Raw genomic sequence first — 12430 nt, 5'->3', positions numbered from 1 at the left:
GCTCTCCCCAGCCATGCAGCCGGGCCATCAGGTGCCTGGGGTTTTGGTCACAGGTCCCTGGGGAGGCCGAGCTCCCCTCCCGAGGAACCAAAACAAACAGCAGAGTTCCTGCCACGTGCAGCCGGGGCTGACTAAGGCCGGACGCTTCCGCCTGCCGCGGGCAGCAGCGACTGGGACCGTGAGCCACCACCATCGGGGTGTGCGGCATGGCTCATTTCCCCCTATTGTCAGCCTCCCCCTTGGCAAACACATCCCCCTGCGCACCTGGCCTGGGAGGAGGCATTGACTCCACAGCAAGCAGCCGCCGGGAGCTAGAGATGTGCTGCTGCTGGCGCGTCTCTGAGCTGGAGCCGCTTCGGCATGGCTCCAGGGAGTCCTTCAGGGTGCCCAGGCAGGTGGTTTGCAGGTTGTTTCCTTGAGGAGCAATGCTGGCCACCCAGGGGTTACTGGTGCAGCCCTGCTTGCCTGTAAGGGCACTGGAGAGCCCTGTGTTTCGCAGAAGAGATCAGCAGCGAGATCTCTCAGCAGGGAGGCCTGGGTTTCCCTGTGCAGAGAGGCTGGTGTTGGTGAAGCCTCTGCCAGTCCATGCTCATCCCCTTTCCCACCCCCACACGCAGGTACACACAGCTCCAAGCAGCCAGCCTCCAGCCCTCTACCTTTTGCTTTCCATCCCCACTCCAGCGGCATCACCTGCAGAAGACGGAGGGGGTTTATCTCAGCACTAGCTACGAACCAAGCCCTCCGTGCTCACTGATGGGGGGGCTTAGGAGGGTCGAAGAGCTGGATCACAGGGCCTGGGAAAGCAGCTGAACAGAACGTCGAGGGTGAAACATGGGTGCTCTGGGATGAAGGGCGGGCGTGAGGAGCCCTGCGCCTTATGTCTTCGTGCTGACGTGGAGGTGAGCCCGTGCCCTGGCAGGGCTGCGCTGGGTGTGCTTGCAGCCAGGTACCGGGGCTGGGGCTCACCCGCAGCAGGGATGCACCGTCACTGCCCACCCGCCTCGCTCCCCAGTGCTGCGAGCGGGGCAGGGAGGTGGCACAGGCGAGCGGTGGCAAATTGAGGCGATGCTCTCAGCCCACACATGGGGCTCACCGTGTGGGAGGCATCTGCCCTTTAAGGAAATGTCTCTATTTGCCTTATGTCCCAGGCCGGTCCCTTGAGCCTTCTCTGTCCCTTGTTCCCAAAGTGCGTAGTTCTGCTCCCCAGAGCCCGGTGGGCGGCAGCGCGCGGGACTGGTGCATTTATAGCATCGACCTCCAGCCCTGTCCTGCAGCTGGGGAAGGGTAAGCTTGGCCCCCAGGGAAGGAGCGCAGCAGAGGGGAAAGCGAGCGGCCATGGCCCCAGCCAGCTGGATATTTCTTCCATTTGCAGAAGGATGTTGCTGGTCACAGGTTACCAGTGTCCAAATATTATTTCTCTGCTCCTGTCTCTGCTCCATGCTGCCTAGAAAGGGGATGCTCATCCCAGGAATGTAAACTCTGCCCAAGGCCTCTGAGGAAATAGCTTCAGACCAGGAACAGGATTGCACTCAGCAATTAAGGGCTGGTCTCCCCAGCCACACGGCTCCTGGGGGAGAGCCCTTTGCTCCAGCGCCAGAAGCTGGCCTTGTGTCTGAGGGGTGGCCCCGAGGGACCTTCCTGCAAGGACAGGCGTGAGGCCCCATGTGGTCACGGTCTTTGCAATAACAGGATTCTGTCTGTCCAGTGAGTTGGCAGCAGCTGCTGCTCGGGGCAGCCTCTGGTCTGGGCTCTCAGGTGGGAGGAAACGCTCCCGCTCCCGTCTCAAAACCATCCCAGGGGAGGTGTGGGGGGGTGCCTTGGCCCACGATGGTTGGTGGGGTGGCAGAGGGACAGCACAGCCATGCTCCAGCCACGGCAGTGGGGGCATTACGTGCTCCCTGCTGCCCAGCTGGGGATGAGGGTGAACAGGCAGCCCCCCGCAGCCAGCCGCCGCGCTGTGCCGATGGGTGATGAACTGCAGCGCACCCGGGCCCCCCCCCCTTGGCGGGGCCGGGATTTCTGCACGCTTATCTCTGCAGCATCTCCCTGCTAATTTGCCAGGCCCCACTCCAGCAGCTTTCTCACACACTCAGCAGTACCAAAGCCTGGAAGCTCCAGGCAGAACTCCTGGAAGATCCAGGCAGGACCCAGCTCCCACTGATGCCTGAGCCACTGCCACCTGCATGGCCCGGTGGGGCTGGGGACAGGGGGCTGGCATGTCCTGCATCCCCTGGGGACAGACCCCACAGGTCTGGGGACAAGGCACAGGGACAGACCTCACATAGAGGTGGGCAGGGAAGCCCTAGAGCAGCCTCCCCACCCTCCCGGGAGGACAGAAATGTGAATCCTGGCAGGGACACAGAGCCGTCACATCCCCAGGACCTGTGGCCCACGGGGGATCATGTTGCCCGCTGGCATCTCTTCGCTTCCCACTTTTCCTGGCTGCTGGGGCTTAAAAATAGAACAGAAAAGGCCACAGAGCTCCTTTGGGCTTACCCTTGGTGGCAGCATTTGGCCCCAGACCCACTTGAGGGCACAGCTGTGCCCCTGCCCTCCCCAGCTGGAGGGACCCCCCACAGCAGCCAGGCCCGGCTGGTTCCCCAGGATGCTGTTCCCGGGATGCTGTCCCCTGGGATGCTGCCCCCGGGATGCTGCTGCCCCCGGGATTCTGCTGACCGGGATGCTGCCCCCGGGATGCTGTCCCCTGGGATGCTGTCCCCCGGGGCTGAGGGGGCTGGAAACCCCCTGCCAGGGTCCCGGCGGCGGGGGCTGGCAGGGGCAACGGGCTGGGTGGACGGGCAGGGGGTGCCCGGGTGGGCGCGGGACAGCGCACCCGGGAGGGGCGGGCAGGACCCTTGGCAGCCCCAGCACTCCCCGCCCGCTGGGGATGCACCGGCCACCGGCCGGTACCGAGCAGCCCCGGGGCGGCCGGGGTGGGGAACTGGCGGCGGGGCTCCGCCGCGCGCGGGGGACACCGAGCGGCCCCGCTGCCGCCGGGGCCGGGCACCTGCTCCCGCCCCGCGGCGGGGCCGGGGCGGGCGGGGGCGGGGCGCGGCGGCGGCGGTGAAATACGGCGGCGGAGCGGGGCGCGCTCCCATGGCCCGGCGGCGGCGGAGGCGGCACGGCGGGGCCGGTGGCCTGGCGGCGGCGGGGCGGCATGCCGGGGCGGTAGCGGCGGAGTCGGTGCCGGCGGAGTCGGTGCCGGCGGAGTCGGTGCCGGCGGAGTCGGTGCCGGGAGCGGCGATGCGGCTGCTCGGTGCCTTCCTGCGGCTGCTGGTGGCCGGGACGCTGGGCGCGCCCCCCGCCCCGGTGAGAGCCGGGGGGCGGGAGCGGGTCGGGGCGGACGCAGCCTGGCCCCCGCCGGTGCCGCTGCCCGGGGCGCCCGTGGCTGCCGGGGCGGCTCTTCCAGGCGCTGGGTGAGGGGCCGGCGGCGGGACCCCCCGCTCCGTGCCGCCAGCGCCCGCCTTTCCCTCCCTGTAGGTCCCGGAGGCGCGGGGGACGGCCAGCGCGGAGCCGCCCGGTGAGTTGGCAGCGGGCGGCCGCCGGTGCCCCGCTGGGAGCGGGCGGCAGCCGATGGGGGGGCTCCGCACCCCCGGGGCCGCTATCCCCGCGGTGATGCTCGGGGGGGGGCGGGCAGGGGGGAGCTGTGCCGGGGCGCGGAGCAGCCTGTTCCCCTCGGCCCCGAGCGGAGCGCAGCCCTGCCCCGGTCTTGCCGCTCCTCCGGTGCCGGGGGGGGGGTCCCGGGCAGGAACACCCCGCTTCGGCTGCCCTCTGCTCTCCCCGCGATGAGACCCGAGGGGACGGTGTCCCCCGCGCTGCGGGGTGGGCTCCGGCGCCCGCCGGGGAGGGCAGGGGAGCGGCGGGGGGCGGTGGCAAAGCTGGGGTTCTGTGGAGAAGGGGCAGGAGCTGGCGGGCAGCTGGAGAACGAGCCCGTCGGGGTGGATGACACCCTGTACCCGTGCGGTGATGGACTTGCGGGGAGTACGAGGGGGTCCCCTGCATCCCTGTGCCCCCGTGAGGGATGTAGGACCCCGCCACGGCTGCTGCACCTGCCCCAGCGCGGGGCGGGGGGGGGGGGGGGGCTGGGCTCAGCCTCTCCGGGCTGGGTCCTTACAGCCCCCTACCCCGGGATCTTGCAGTCCTGACCTTTCGGGAGATCTGGAATCGTAGTTTCTGCCGGCCTCTGGAGCAGCTGGTGGACGTCATTACCGAGTTCCCCAACGAAGTGGAGTACATTTTCAGACCCTCCTGCGTCTCCCTGCAGCGCTGCGGTGGCTGCTGTGGGGACGAGGGTCTCCGCTGCATCCCTGTGGAGACGAGCAAGGTCACCATGCAGGTAAGCACTGCTCCTGTGGGGCTGTGGCCGCACTGGGGAGGCGGTGGGCTCCTCGCCAAGCACCGGCAGGGTCAACTTGCAGCTCCACATCCTCCAGCCATCGTAGCAGCGTGGGAAACATGGGAGGGGGCTCGCTCGCAACTGCTGAAACACATGCCAAACCAGGAGGGTCCCTCTGCCTGTTCTTTGGGCTTGTCCTTGAGGCCAGGTGACATCCCTGGTGGTACTGGCCTTGCTCCCTGTTCCCTGCCCTCTCCTCTCTGCATGGTCCATCTCGCTGCCTGCTGTCACCTTTTCAGACCTTCCCTGCCCTGCGGTGGGGCTAGGAGTGCCCGGGTTGCCCGTGACTCTGCTTGCCGGGGCAGAGTGGGAGCTGCCCCTTGGTTGCAGGGAGCAGCAAGGTTCTTGTCTGACAGGAGATGCCCGTGGTGGTGATGACAGTAAATGTGTGCTGGGGGCACGGTGAGCATGAAGGGCTGCTTTTCCAGTCCCCACTGTAGGAGCAGTGCGAGGTGGGGTGGGAGATCCCGGGCTGCCAACAAGCTGCTGGTTGGCTCTGCCCCATGTGCCAGGCAGCCATTGTCCTCACACTGCAGCCCTTGTGCCGCGCTGCTGGAGATCAACCCGCTGCAGCAGCAGCGAAAAGCTCTGTTTTGCTGTGGGTGATGGACTAGAGAGTGCCTGCAATAAATCACCGGTGATTTTGATCCCTTGGGGGCTGAAAATGTGTTGGAATCTCCAAAAAAATTTTTGACTGAGGTGGAGCAAGAGCCTGACATCAAGGGAAGGTAGCTCCCCCAGTGCAGGTCTGCCTCCACCGGAGGGATCCCACTGCCATGTGCGGGGTGGCAGTGCCAGGCACCACTGTGGGGGCTAGGGTGGATCACACCGATGATGAACATACCCTGTGAAGCCCCTGGATGTCCAACCTGAACTCCAGGCTGGGCTGTGGACTGACATGTGACAGGGCAAATCCTGCACCCTGGGGCTGGGGTGGCATGGTGCTACTGAATCCAGGCTCTGTGCTGTGGGAAAGGGAGCCAGGAGGAGGTAGCAGCACCAGGAATGGTCTGGAAAACGTGACTAGGGGGATATTTCCATCAGAGAAGGGAGGAGTGCAAAGTGGTCAAATACGTGAAAGCTCTCCACGAAGGCAGAGGCAGAAAAAAAATCTCCTCTAAGGCTGGGAAATCCCAAGACCGTGGGCCTTAAATTCCAGCCCTGAAGACACGGGGCAGCACTGGCAGAGCCTCCCAAGCTGCCGGGGCAGCCGGGCCTGGCTGGCGCTGTCTGCGTGCAGAGGTGGCGTCTCCGCTGCCGGAGGTCCCGAGGAACAGGTTAGACACGCGTCTGCCCGAGAGGCTGGGGTGGCGAGGCAGTGCCGTGGGAGCCCTTCCAGCCCCCTCCTGCCGCCGGCCGGGAAGTAACCTTTGCTCCTCTTTCAGCTCCTGAAGATAAAGCCAAATGGGGAGGCACCCTACGTGGAGATGGCGTTCACCGAGCACAAGCAGTGCGAGTGCAGGTAGGGACCCCCAGGCTCATCTTGCACCCCTGTGACCCCGCCAGCTTGCCTTGCACATGGGGCAAGGATGCCCTGGGGACACCCCGACCTGCTGGGACACCCCTCAACACATCCACCCGCTATCTCTGGACGGGGGGTTGCCAGTGCTTATGGCTGACACTGCCTCCGCAGCCCGCTCCCCGCAGCCAGTGGGCTGCGCAGCATTGTGCAGCCCGGGCTGGAGCTGCTGCGGCAGCCTGGCTCTGCGAGCAGGGATGTCTGTGACCCCCATCCCTGCGGCTGCCTTGGCATGCCTGGTGTGGGCTCCTCTGGCTGGAGGAGCTGCCTGTGGGTAGTGGAGCAGGGCTGGTGGCTCTGAGGCAGGCGTTTGGTGTGGGACAGCATGCCCAAGGTGGTGCCTTAGCAGAGAGCTCCATGGCTCGGCGTACCTAAGCGTGACTGTGGCCTGAAGGGGAAGCTGAAGGGCTGGGCCTGGGGCTTCCATTTGAGGGGGGCTGCCCAGCTGGGGCTGGGGAGCAGGGGCTTACATCCAAGCTGACAAATGACAATTTAAAACATGCAGTGTCAACCTGGCGTGGATATGCAGCACTGGCCTGGGATGGATGCACAGCACCAAACTGCCACAGACTTCTCGCATGTCGTTAACCCCTCCAGGGTGCTCATGTTGGCCCAGAATTGATGAGAGCTTGGGCAGGGGCCTCAGCCTGGGGGCTGTGGTGCTGTGGGAGCAGGGGGTGGCTCCAGTGGGTGCTGCCCACAGCCTGTCCCTGCCACAGAGCCTCTCCAGCACCAATGGCGGGGGGGTCCTGGCATTTGCTCTCCATCATAACCCAAGGGCAATGCAGTATTGCGAAAACTGGGGACTGAGTGTCCTGCTGGGCAGCTGTTAGACAGGATCCTTGCCTGGAAGAAAAGCCTGAGGATCCCTGGGTCGGTATTCCCCTGCAGTTGTAAGAGCGGCTGTGCTGGAGCAGACCCAAGGCCCATCCAGCTCTGTACCATCTCTGGAGCATCTGTTGGTGGATGCAGAAGGGGGAGCGGGAAGAAGCACATGTGTTACTTCCCCCTGCTCCACTTCCAGCTATTTTCCGTGCAGGGAATTTCCTGAGCCTGTTGTGGTTTTCCCACCCAGGGTAACTCCCAGGAGGTCTACACGCGCTTGTGCAGGCTGCCTTTGAGTCTATGTAAAGTTCTTGCTTTCGTAGCACCTTTTGGCTTCTCCTGAAGTGGCCCTCCACACCTTTACATTGCTCCCCTTTGAATTTTAGCGTAGGCACGGTGGATGTCCTGGCCTTGGCCCCTGTAGGGGATGCTTAAGCCAAGTATGTCATGGCTGCTGTCTGAGAACCACCGCTGAGACTTTGCAGCAAATCCCACGTGTTACTCAGGACTTTGCATCTTGTTTAACCAGCTGAGCTATGAAAGCTGTCACTGAGAGCAGCTGAAACTGAACCTCTGCTTCCCGGCCTCATGGGCAAAATGTCACATCCCCAGGGGAGTCACCAAAGCTGACCATCCCCTGCTCCTTTGCTGGCTCTGCCTTCTCCCTGCCTGCTGCAATCGGCTCCTACTGGAGGAGTTGATAATGTGGGGAAAAGTCATATCGGGTCTGTTTTAAGCATGAGTGGTAGATTGTGTTGCGCACTGGGGCATCTCAAGGAACCACCTCCAGCAGCTCGACAGACAGTGTTGCCCAAGTAACCGCTTCACTTTGTCCTTTTCCCACCCTGCAGGCCCCGCCAGGACCTGATGAGGTTGGGAAGGTAAGCGGTGTTGGGGGCAGCATTACCGGCTGGGGTTGTGGGTGTCACCTCCCACCCATCAGCCTCTCCTGTGGTACTTTCCTTTCCAAGGAGGAGGTCCAAGGGCAGAGGTAAGAGAAGACAAGACAAGAAGAGACGTAAAGACTGTGAACTGTAAGTGAGCAGGGGCAGGTATGGGTGGTGGCTGGGGACTCATTTCTTTGGGATGAGCAGCTTCATTAAGCCTTTAGGTTTTTACTGACACTGTGAGCAGTGAGGGGCAGAGACAGGAGGACGGAGGGGACAGTGGGCGGCTGTGGGGAAATGGGCCTCTTACTGGAGGCTCAATAGGTGCTCCGTAGCCTCCACAGCTCAAGGCTGGCCAGCCCCACCCGGGGTGGGGATGGATGGAATGGGTGACTGGATGGTGTGTAGCTCTATTGCCATCACAGACCACGCTGGGTTTCCTGGATCTGTGAATTTCCAGATTCAACCTCATCTTGCTGCTAGCCGTGTCCTTCCTGCTGTCCTTGACTGGCTGTTATTTGGGTTACTCTGCCCTTTCCCTTCTTACGTTTAGCTGACTCTCCCAAACCGCCTGCAGTAACGGCGCAGGCTGGACGCTTACTGCGGACGCTTTGGGGTATGGTGCCCATGTCTGGCACTTTAGTGTTGCATTTCCCCATTTTGTCTGAATCCCACTGCTCAGGGCTCAGCCCCGTTGCCCTCACTCCTCCCCATGAAGGTGCTGCCTGCGGTCCCTACCCCTGCAGGGTGTCAGGGGGGCCAGGCACAAAGGGACTTAGGGCAGAGCAGGTGAGCCTGGAAGTCCGAGTGTCCCCCCAGTGCTGGCAGTGCTCACCCCATGCCCTGCTCTCTTTGCAGATGTGGCACACCACGCAGGTAGCCTCCGCTCTGCCCCCGGCCTTGCTCCTGCCCCCTGGGTTTGAGCTGGCTGCGTTTTCCCCTGGCTTGGGGGACTTGTGGAGCCATGCCCCACCAGGCAGCGGTGGGGAGCAGGACTCTGGTGGGGAAGAGCTGATGGGACCCTTGCTTGGCTCTGGTGGGAATGCAGTCTGGAACAGAGGACTCCCTTGCACCGTTAGCAACAGGACAAAAGGACCTGTGATCAGGCTTGGGGCTGAAGATGAGGACCTCGAGCAGCGTGCTGGTGTTTGAGGGCATCCTGGGGGCAATGAGGAGCGGAGCTGGTGGACATGCTGCTGGAGCTGGCTGGGGACAGCGTGATGTGGGGGGCGAGCGGAGACTGCTCCAGAGGGCTGCAGCTGCACAATTGCTCTGTCGTGCCAGCGCCCTGCAGCTGGGGAGGAAGGAAACCTGGGACAGGCGAGGCTTCAGGGCTGCGTCCCTCCCAGCCTTGGCACAGGGCAGCCCAGGAGGGTGCCAGGGAGCTTGCCTGGGAAGCTCTCCTGCTGGGGAAGGAGAGAGAATTGGGGTTGCCAGAGCTCCTCGCGTACTCACAGCCACATCCCAGCCTTGCCGTGCTCAATAAAACCTGGTGGTCAGATACTGGAGCTGGCAGCGTGAGCACTCCTGTCTGCTTTCCAGCAGCCGCAGGCAGGGCTCTTCCCCCTGGGCACCCACCCAGGCTGGGGGAGGGCACTCCTGTGGTGGCCCAGGGCTTGTCCCCAGCAACAGCTCCTGCAGTACCCAAGAGGCTGCCCTTGGTGCGGTGCTGGAGATGGGCAACCAGCAGGTCAGGACCAAGCTGCTCCTCAGGCTAGAGGCTACCCATGTGCTGGAGCTCAGGAGGGTACTGGGAGACCCTTGGGGAACTGTCCTTCTCCTCCACACCGTGGTGTGTGGGCTGGTACCTCTCCCCATTGACCATCCCCATCCTGCACTCCCCTCAATCCAAACGTCTGCCTCTCACTGTCCTGTGGCTTTCCTTCTCCCCGGCTGGGCTGATTGCAAGGCTGGAGGGGGTGCAGGCTGCCCGCAAGCCTTCACACCCACCAAGGGCTCATTCACCCAGAGTGGGGCCCTGTCTCTTACTGGGACCATCCTGGGGTGTGTAGGAGGGGGTGGTGGCTCTCACTGAGGTGGCTGTGGGTGCTGCTGTTCCCTGCTTTCACCACACAGCCAGGTCTGTGCCCATGCCCGGGGGCGCAGCCCCAGCCCCTGTGTCTGCAGACCTGCAGCGGTTCCCCTGGGGCTCTCCATCCCCCCTTCCCCACTGCAGCGGAGCTGGGGCTGGCTGCCAAGTGCATCCTGTGCTGCTCTGCTGTGCAAGCCATGCCCCGAAGCGGTGCACACAACTGCAAGCCTGAAGGGCAAACTGGACACCCCTGGCATGGGGTTAAAACAGAATCAAGGGTTATACTTGAAAACTTCAAGCAAAAGGCTGGCGGGTAAGATGTGCAAAGGCTTCAACATTGCCATCAGATGAGGTGACCTGCTGTTTATCCTGCACTGAGGAACAAGAGTGAAGCCTGAACGTAGCAGGTGTTGGGATCCAAGGCAGCTCCTCCCCACACCCGATGTGGCAGCCTGAAGTCAGGGCAGGCTCCCTCAGAGCCACAATGCTGGGCTGACACAGGGCCGTGGGGGCAGGGCAGGTCCTGCGGCAGTGGTACCCTGGCGGGGGAAGCCAGTGATGGGTGTTCAGGTGCTGTGAACCTCCACGCTGCCACCATACAGCACAGCATGGACTGGGTGAGTTGCACATGTGCAGCTGGGCATATCCTCCAGGAGCTTGCTGGATCCTTTTTGGACCCCATTTCCACTTCTGGCATCCCCAGTGTCCCGGGCCCGGCACAGCCTGTGTGGGCTCTGCCCCAACCATGCCCCACGAAGCTCCTCCTTGGCTGCCTCACGGGTGAGAGGGGGGCTCTCTGCTCCCCTTCCCACACTGCTCGGGGTCTGTGTGGGCCATGGGACACCCTAGCTGGGGTGGCCTGTCCTGGTCTGGGCAGGATCTCCCCATCCCCATGTGCTGCTTCAGCCTGGCTGGTTGCGCTGTGAGGCTAAGAACTGTGTGGAGTGCTTAAGGGATGTACGTGATGGTTTCTGTATTGTTTTTAACAGTAAAAATATCACCGTGGTAGTATTAAGCCTTTAAAAAGGAAGTTACGCAAACCCAAGAATGTTAATTAATAAAAATAAGTTGGTCAAGAGCTGTGAGTAGGGTTAAAAACAATTCAAACCAACTCCCACCCAGTGGCTTTTCCTACCAGTTCTTGGTGTCGGGCATCACCTCTTTGGCTGTTGCTCGGCACTGAGAGTTTTCAGTTTTTCACCAGAGCCGGTGGGGCTGGATGTCTGCGTTACACAGCCATGTGTGTTCCTTCTCCCCTGCACTGCCCGACCCCCCTGGGTGCTGCGTGCACCCTCATCCCCTGCTCCTCGCCTGGTGTGGGGTGGCGGGGTGGATGGTAAGGATGTGGGTGCCTGGGAGGGATGTGGCTGTCCTGCTGCGACAGCGATGAGGGGATCTGCTGGGGCAGGAGCAGGGGAAGGCACCACCGGCATGGAAGGTTTGGGAGCTGCATCTCCAGGTGTTGGGGCTCCCTCCAGCTCTGATATTTCACTGAGGCTTCACTGGTGAGAGAAACCCAATGAGCCCTGGCAGCCCCCCCGGTGCTTCCCTGGGCTGTTGCAAGCATTATGTGCCCAGGAGAGAACTGGCTCCTGTCCCTGCCAGACAGGAGAGTCCTGGCAGTGCCCTGGCACCCTCCTCATCCCAGGGTGGCAGGGACTTCCAGCAGGACATTGCACCTCACGGTGACATAAGGGTCAGGCTGTGGGCCTGCTGCCCTGGTGGGGAGAGCAGGGCTCCTGGCTTGGGGCTTAGGGCCACCCCCCATGCTCCTTCCCAAGGGGACCAGCCGCTGTTTGCCTGTCCCTACTCTGTGCTGCTCCCAGTTGTGCCTTTTTTGGAGGCTTACATCAGTAGCTCCTGCCAGCCCTCCCTGGCCACAGCGGAAGTGTCCCTTGAGCACTGTGACAATGTCAGCTGCATCTACAGATCCCCATGTCCCCCAGGCACTGCAGAGCGGGGCTGTCGGAGGGGACAGGTTCACCGGGACAGCCCCCACTCCCAAAGCCAGCGGGGGCCAGAACAAACCCATGCTGGTCCTCCAGGGATAGACAGCAAACGTGCCCTGGCCCTGGTGCTCCCAAATCCCCCATCTTTTCCCCGCCTGTGTGCCCGTTGCAGATGGACAGCTGTCTCAGGGGAGCAGCATGCCGCGGGGTTATCGGTGTCCGTGCGCTCCCTGTCTCGCAGCCTTACGGAGCAAAGGTTTGTTTAATAAGGCTTTAGGAGCCAGAGCTGCAGCCAGCTGCTTTAGAAGGAGACTTATAGGGGAGACAAAACATAAGCTGGGCTCCAGGCTACGCTAGGAACAAAAACATCAATTATTCGGGGGGAGGTACCTACAAAGGTGATGTGGAGATCAGCCCAGAGATGTAGCACTGTGGCTGACGAGGCCCTGACCTTAAAGCTTTGCTGGTAGCCTCCAGCTTCCCCAGTTCTGGGATGCCAGTGGAGCGCTGCCTCCTAGCACCTTCTCCCTGCTCATGCCAGCGCAGGTCTCCTGCCTGTCTCTGTTCAGATGAAGGTGCTCCAAGGTCCTAACCTCTTCCTTGTGACATACAAGATTTTGCATCCTCAGGTGTGATTTTTCTGCGTGTTGGAGCCAGCGGTGTTTGCAGTCTCAGGGTGTTTTAAGCTTTTGCCATCTCTCATGCATCTATTTTAGGCTGTGAGAAAAAGGGCAGCTCTCACTCCCCTCCCTGTTGTCAGTGCTGGTCTCACTTTGGAAGTTCTTAATTCTTGACAAGGGCTACAAGCTCTTCAGCAGGTTA

The 12430-nt window shown here is 62.5% G+C and overlaps 1 protein-coding gene across 2 annotated transcripts; it reads left to right on the top strand.

The window, feature by feature from the left end:
* Window positions 1-3136: 3136 nt before the first annotated feature.
* PGF (placental growth factor) lies at window positions 3137-10737 on the top strand. 2 transcript variants are annotated; one of them, XM_037395992.1, is made up of 7 exons: window positions 3137-3309; window positions 3481-3520; window positions 4140-4336; window positions 5782-5858; window positions 7592-7621; window positions 7712-7731; window positions 8486-10737. In XM_037395992.1, the coding sequence occupies exons 1-7, from the start codon at window positions 3244-3246 to the stop codon at window positions 8548-8550; spliced, it is 495 nt and encodes a 164-aa protein (XP_037251889.1). In that variant the 5' UTR covers window positions 3137-3243; the 3' UTR covers window positions 8551-10737. The 2 variants fall into 2 exon arrangements, with proteins under 2 accessions (XP_037251889.1, XP_037251888.1); XM_037395991.1 differs by having other exon boundaries at window positions 7712-7774.
* The last annotated feature ends 1693 nt before the right edge of the window (window positions 10738-12430 follow it).

This window comes from Falco rusticolus, chromosome 7 (assembly GCF_015220075.1).
Source record: "Falco rusticolus isolate bFalRus1 chromosome 7, bFalRus1.pri, whole genome shotgun sequence".
NCBI classification, from domain to species: Eukaryota; Metazoa; Chordata; class Aves; order Falconiformes; family Falconidae; genus Falco; species Falco rusticolus.
The sequence above is the reverse complement of the archived record's forward strand: the minus strand, read 5'-3'. Positions and strand labels throughout refer to the sequence as shown.

Excerpts from the sequence above, each read along its gene's own strand:
- PGF (XM_037395992.1), top strand. The coding sequence starts at position 3,244 with ATGCGGCTGCTCGGTGCCTTCCTGCGGCTGCTGGTGGCCGGGACGCTG. Across the intron at positions 3,521-4,139 it reads GGCCAGCGCGGAGCCGCCCG|TCCTGACCTTTCGGGAGATC; the intron begins GTGAGTTGGCAG and ends GGGATCTTGCAG. Across the intron at positions 5,859-7,591 it reads CACAAGCAGTGCGAGTGCAG|GCCCCGCCAGGACCTGATGA; the intron begins GTAGGGACCCCC and ends CCCACCCTGCAG.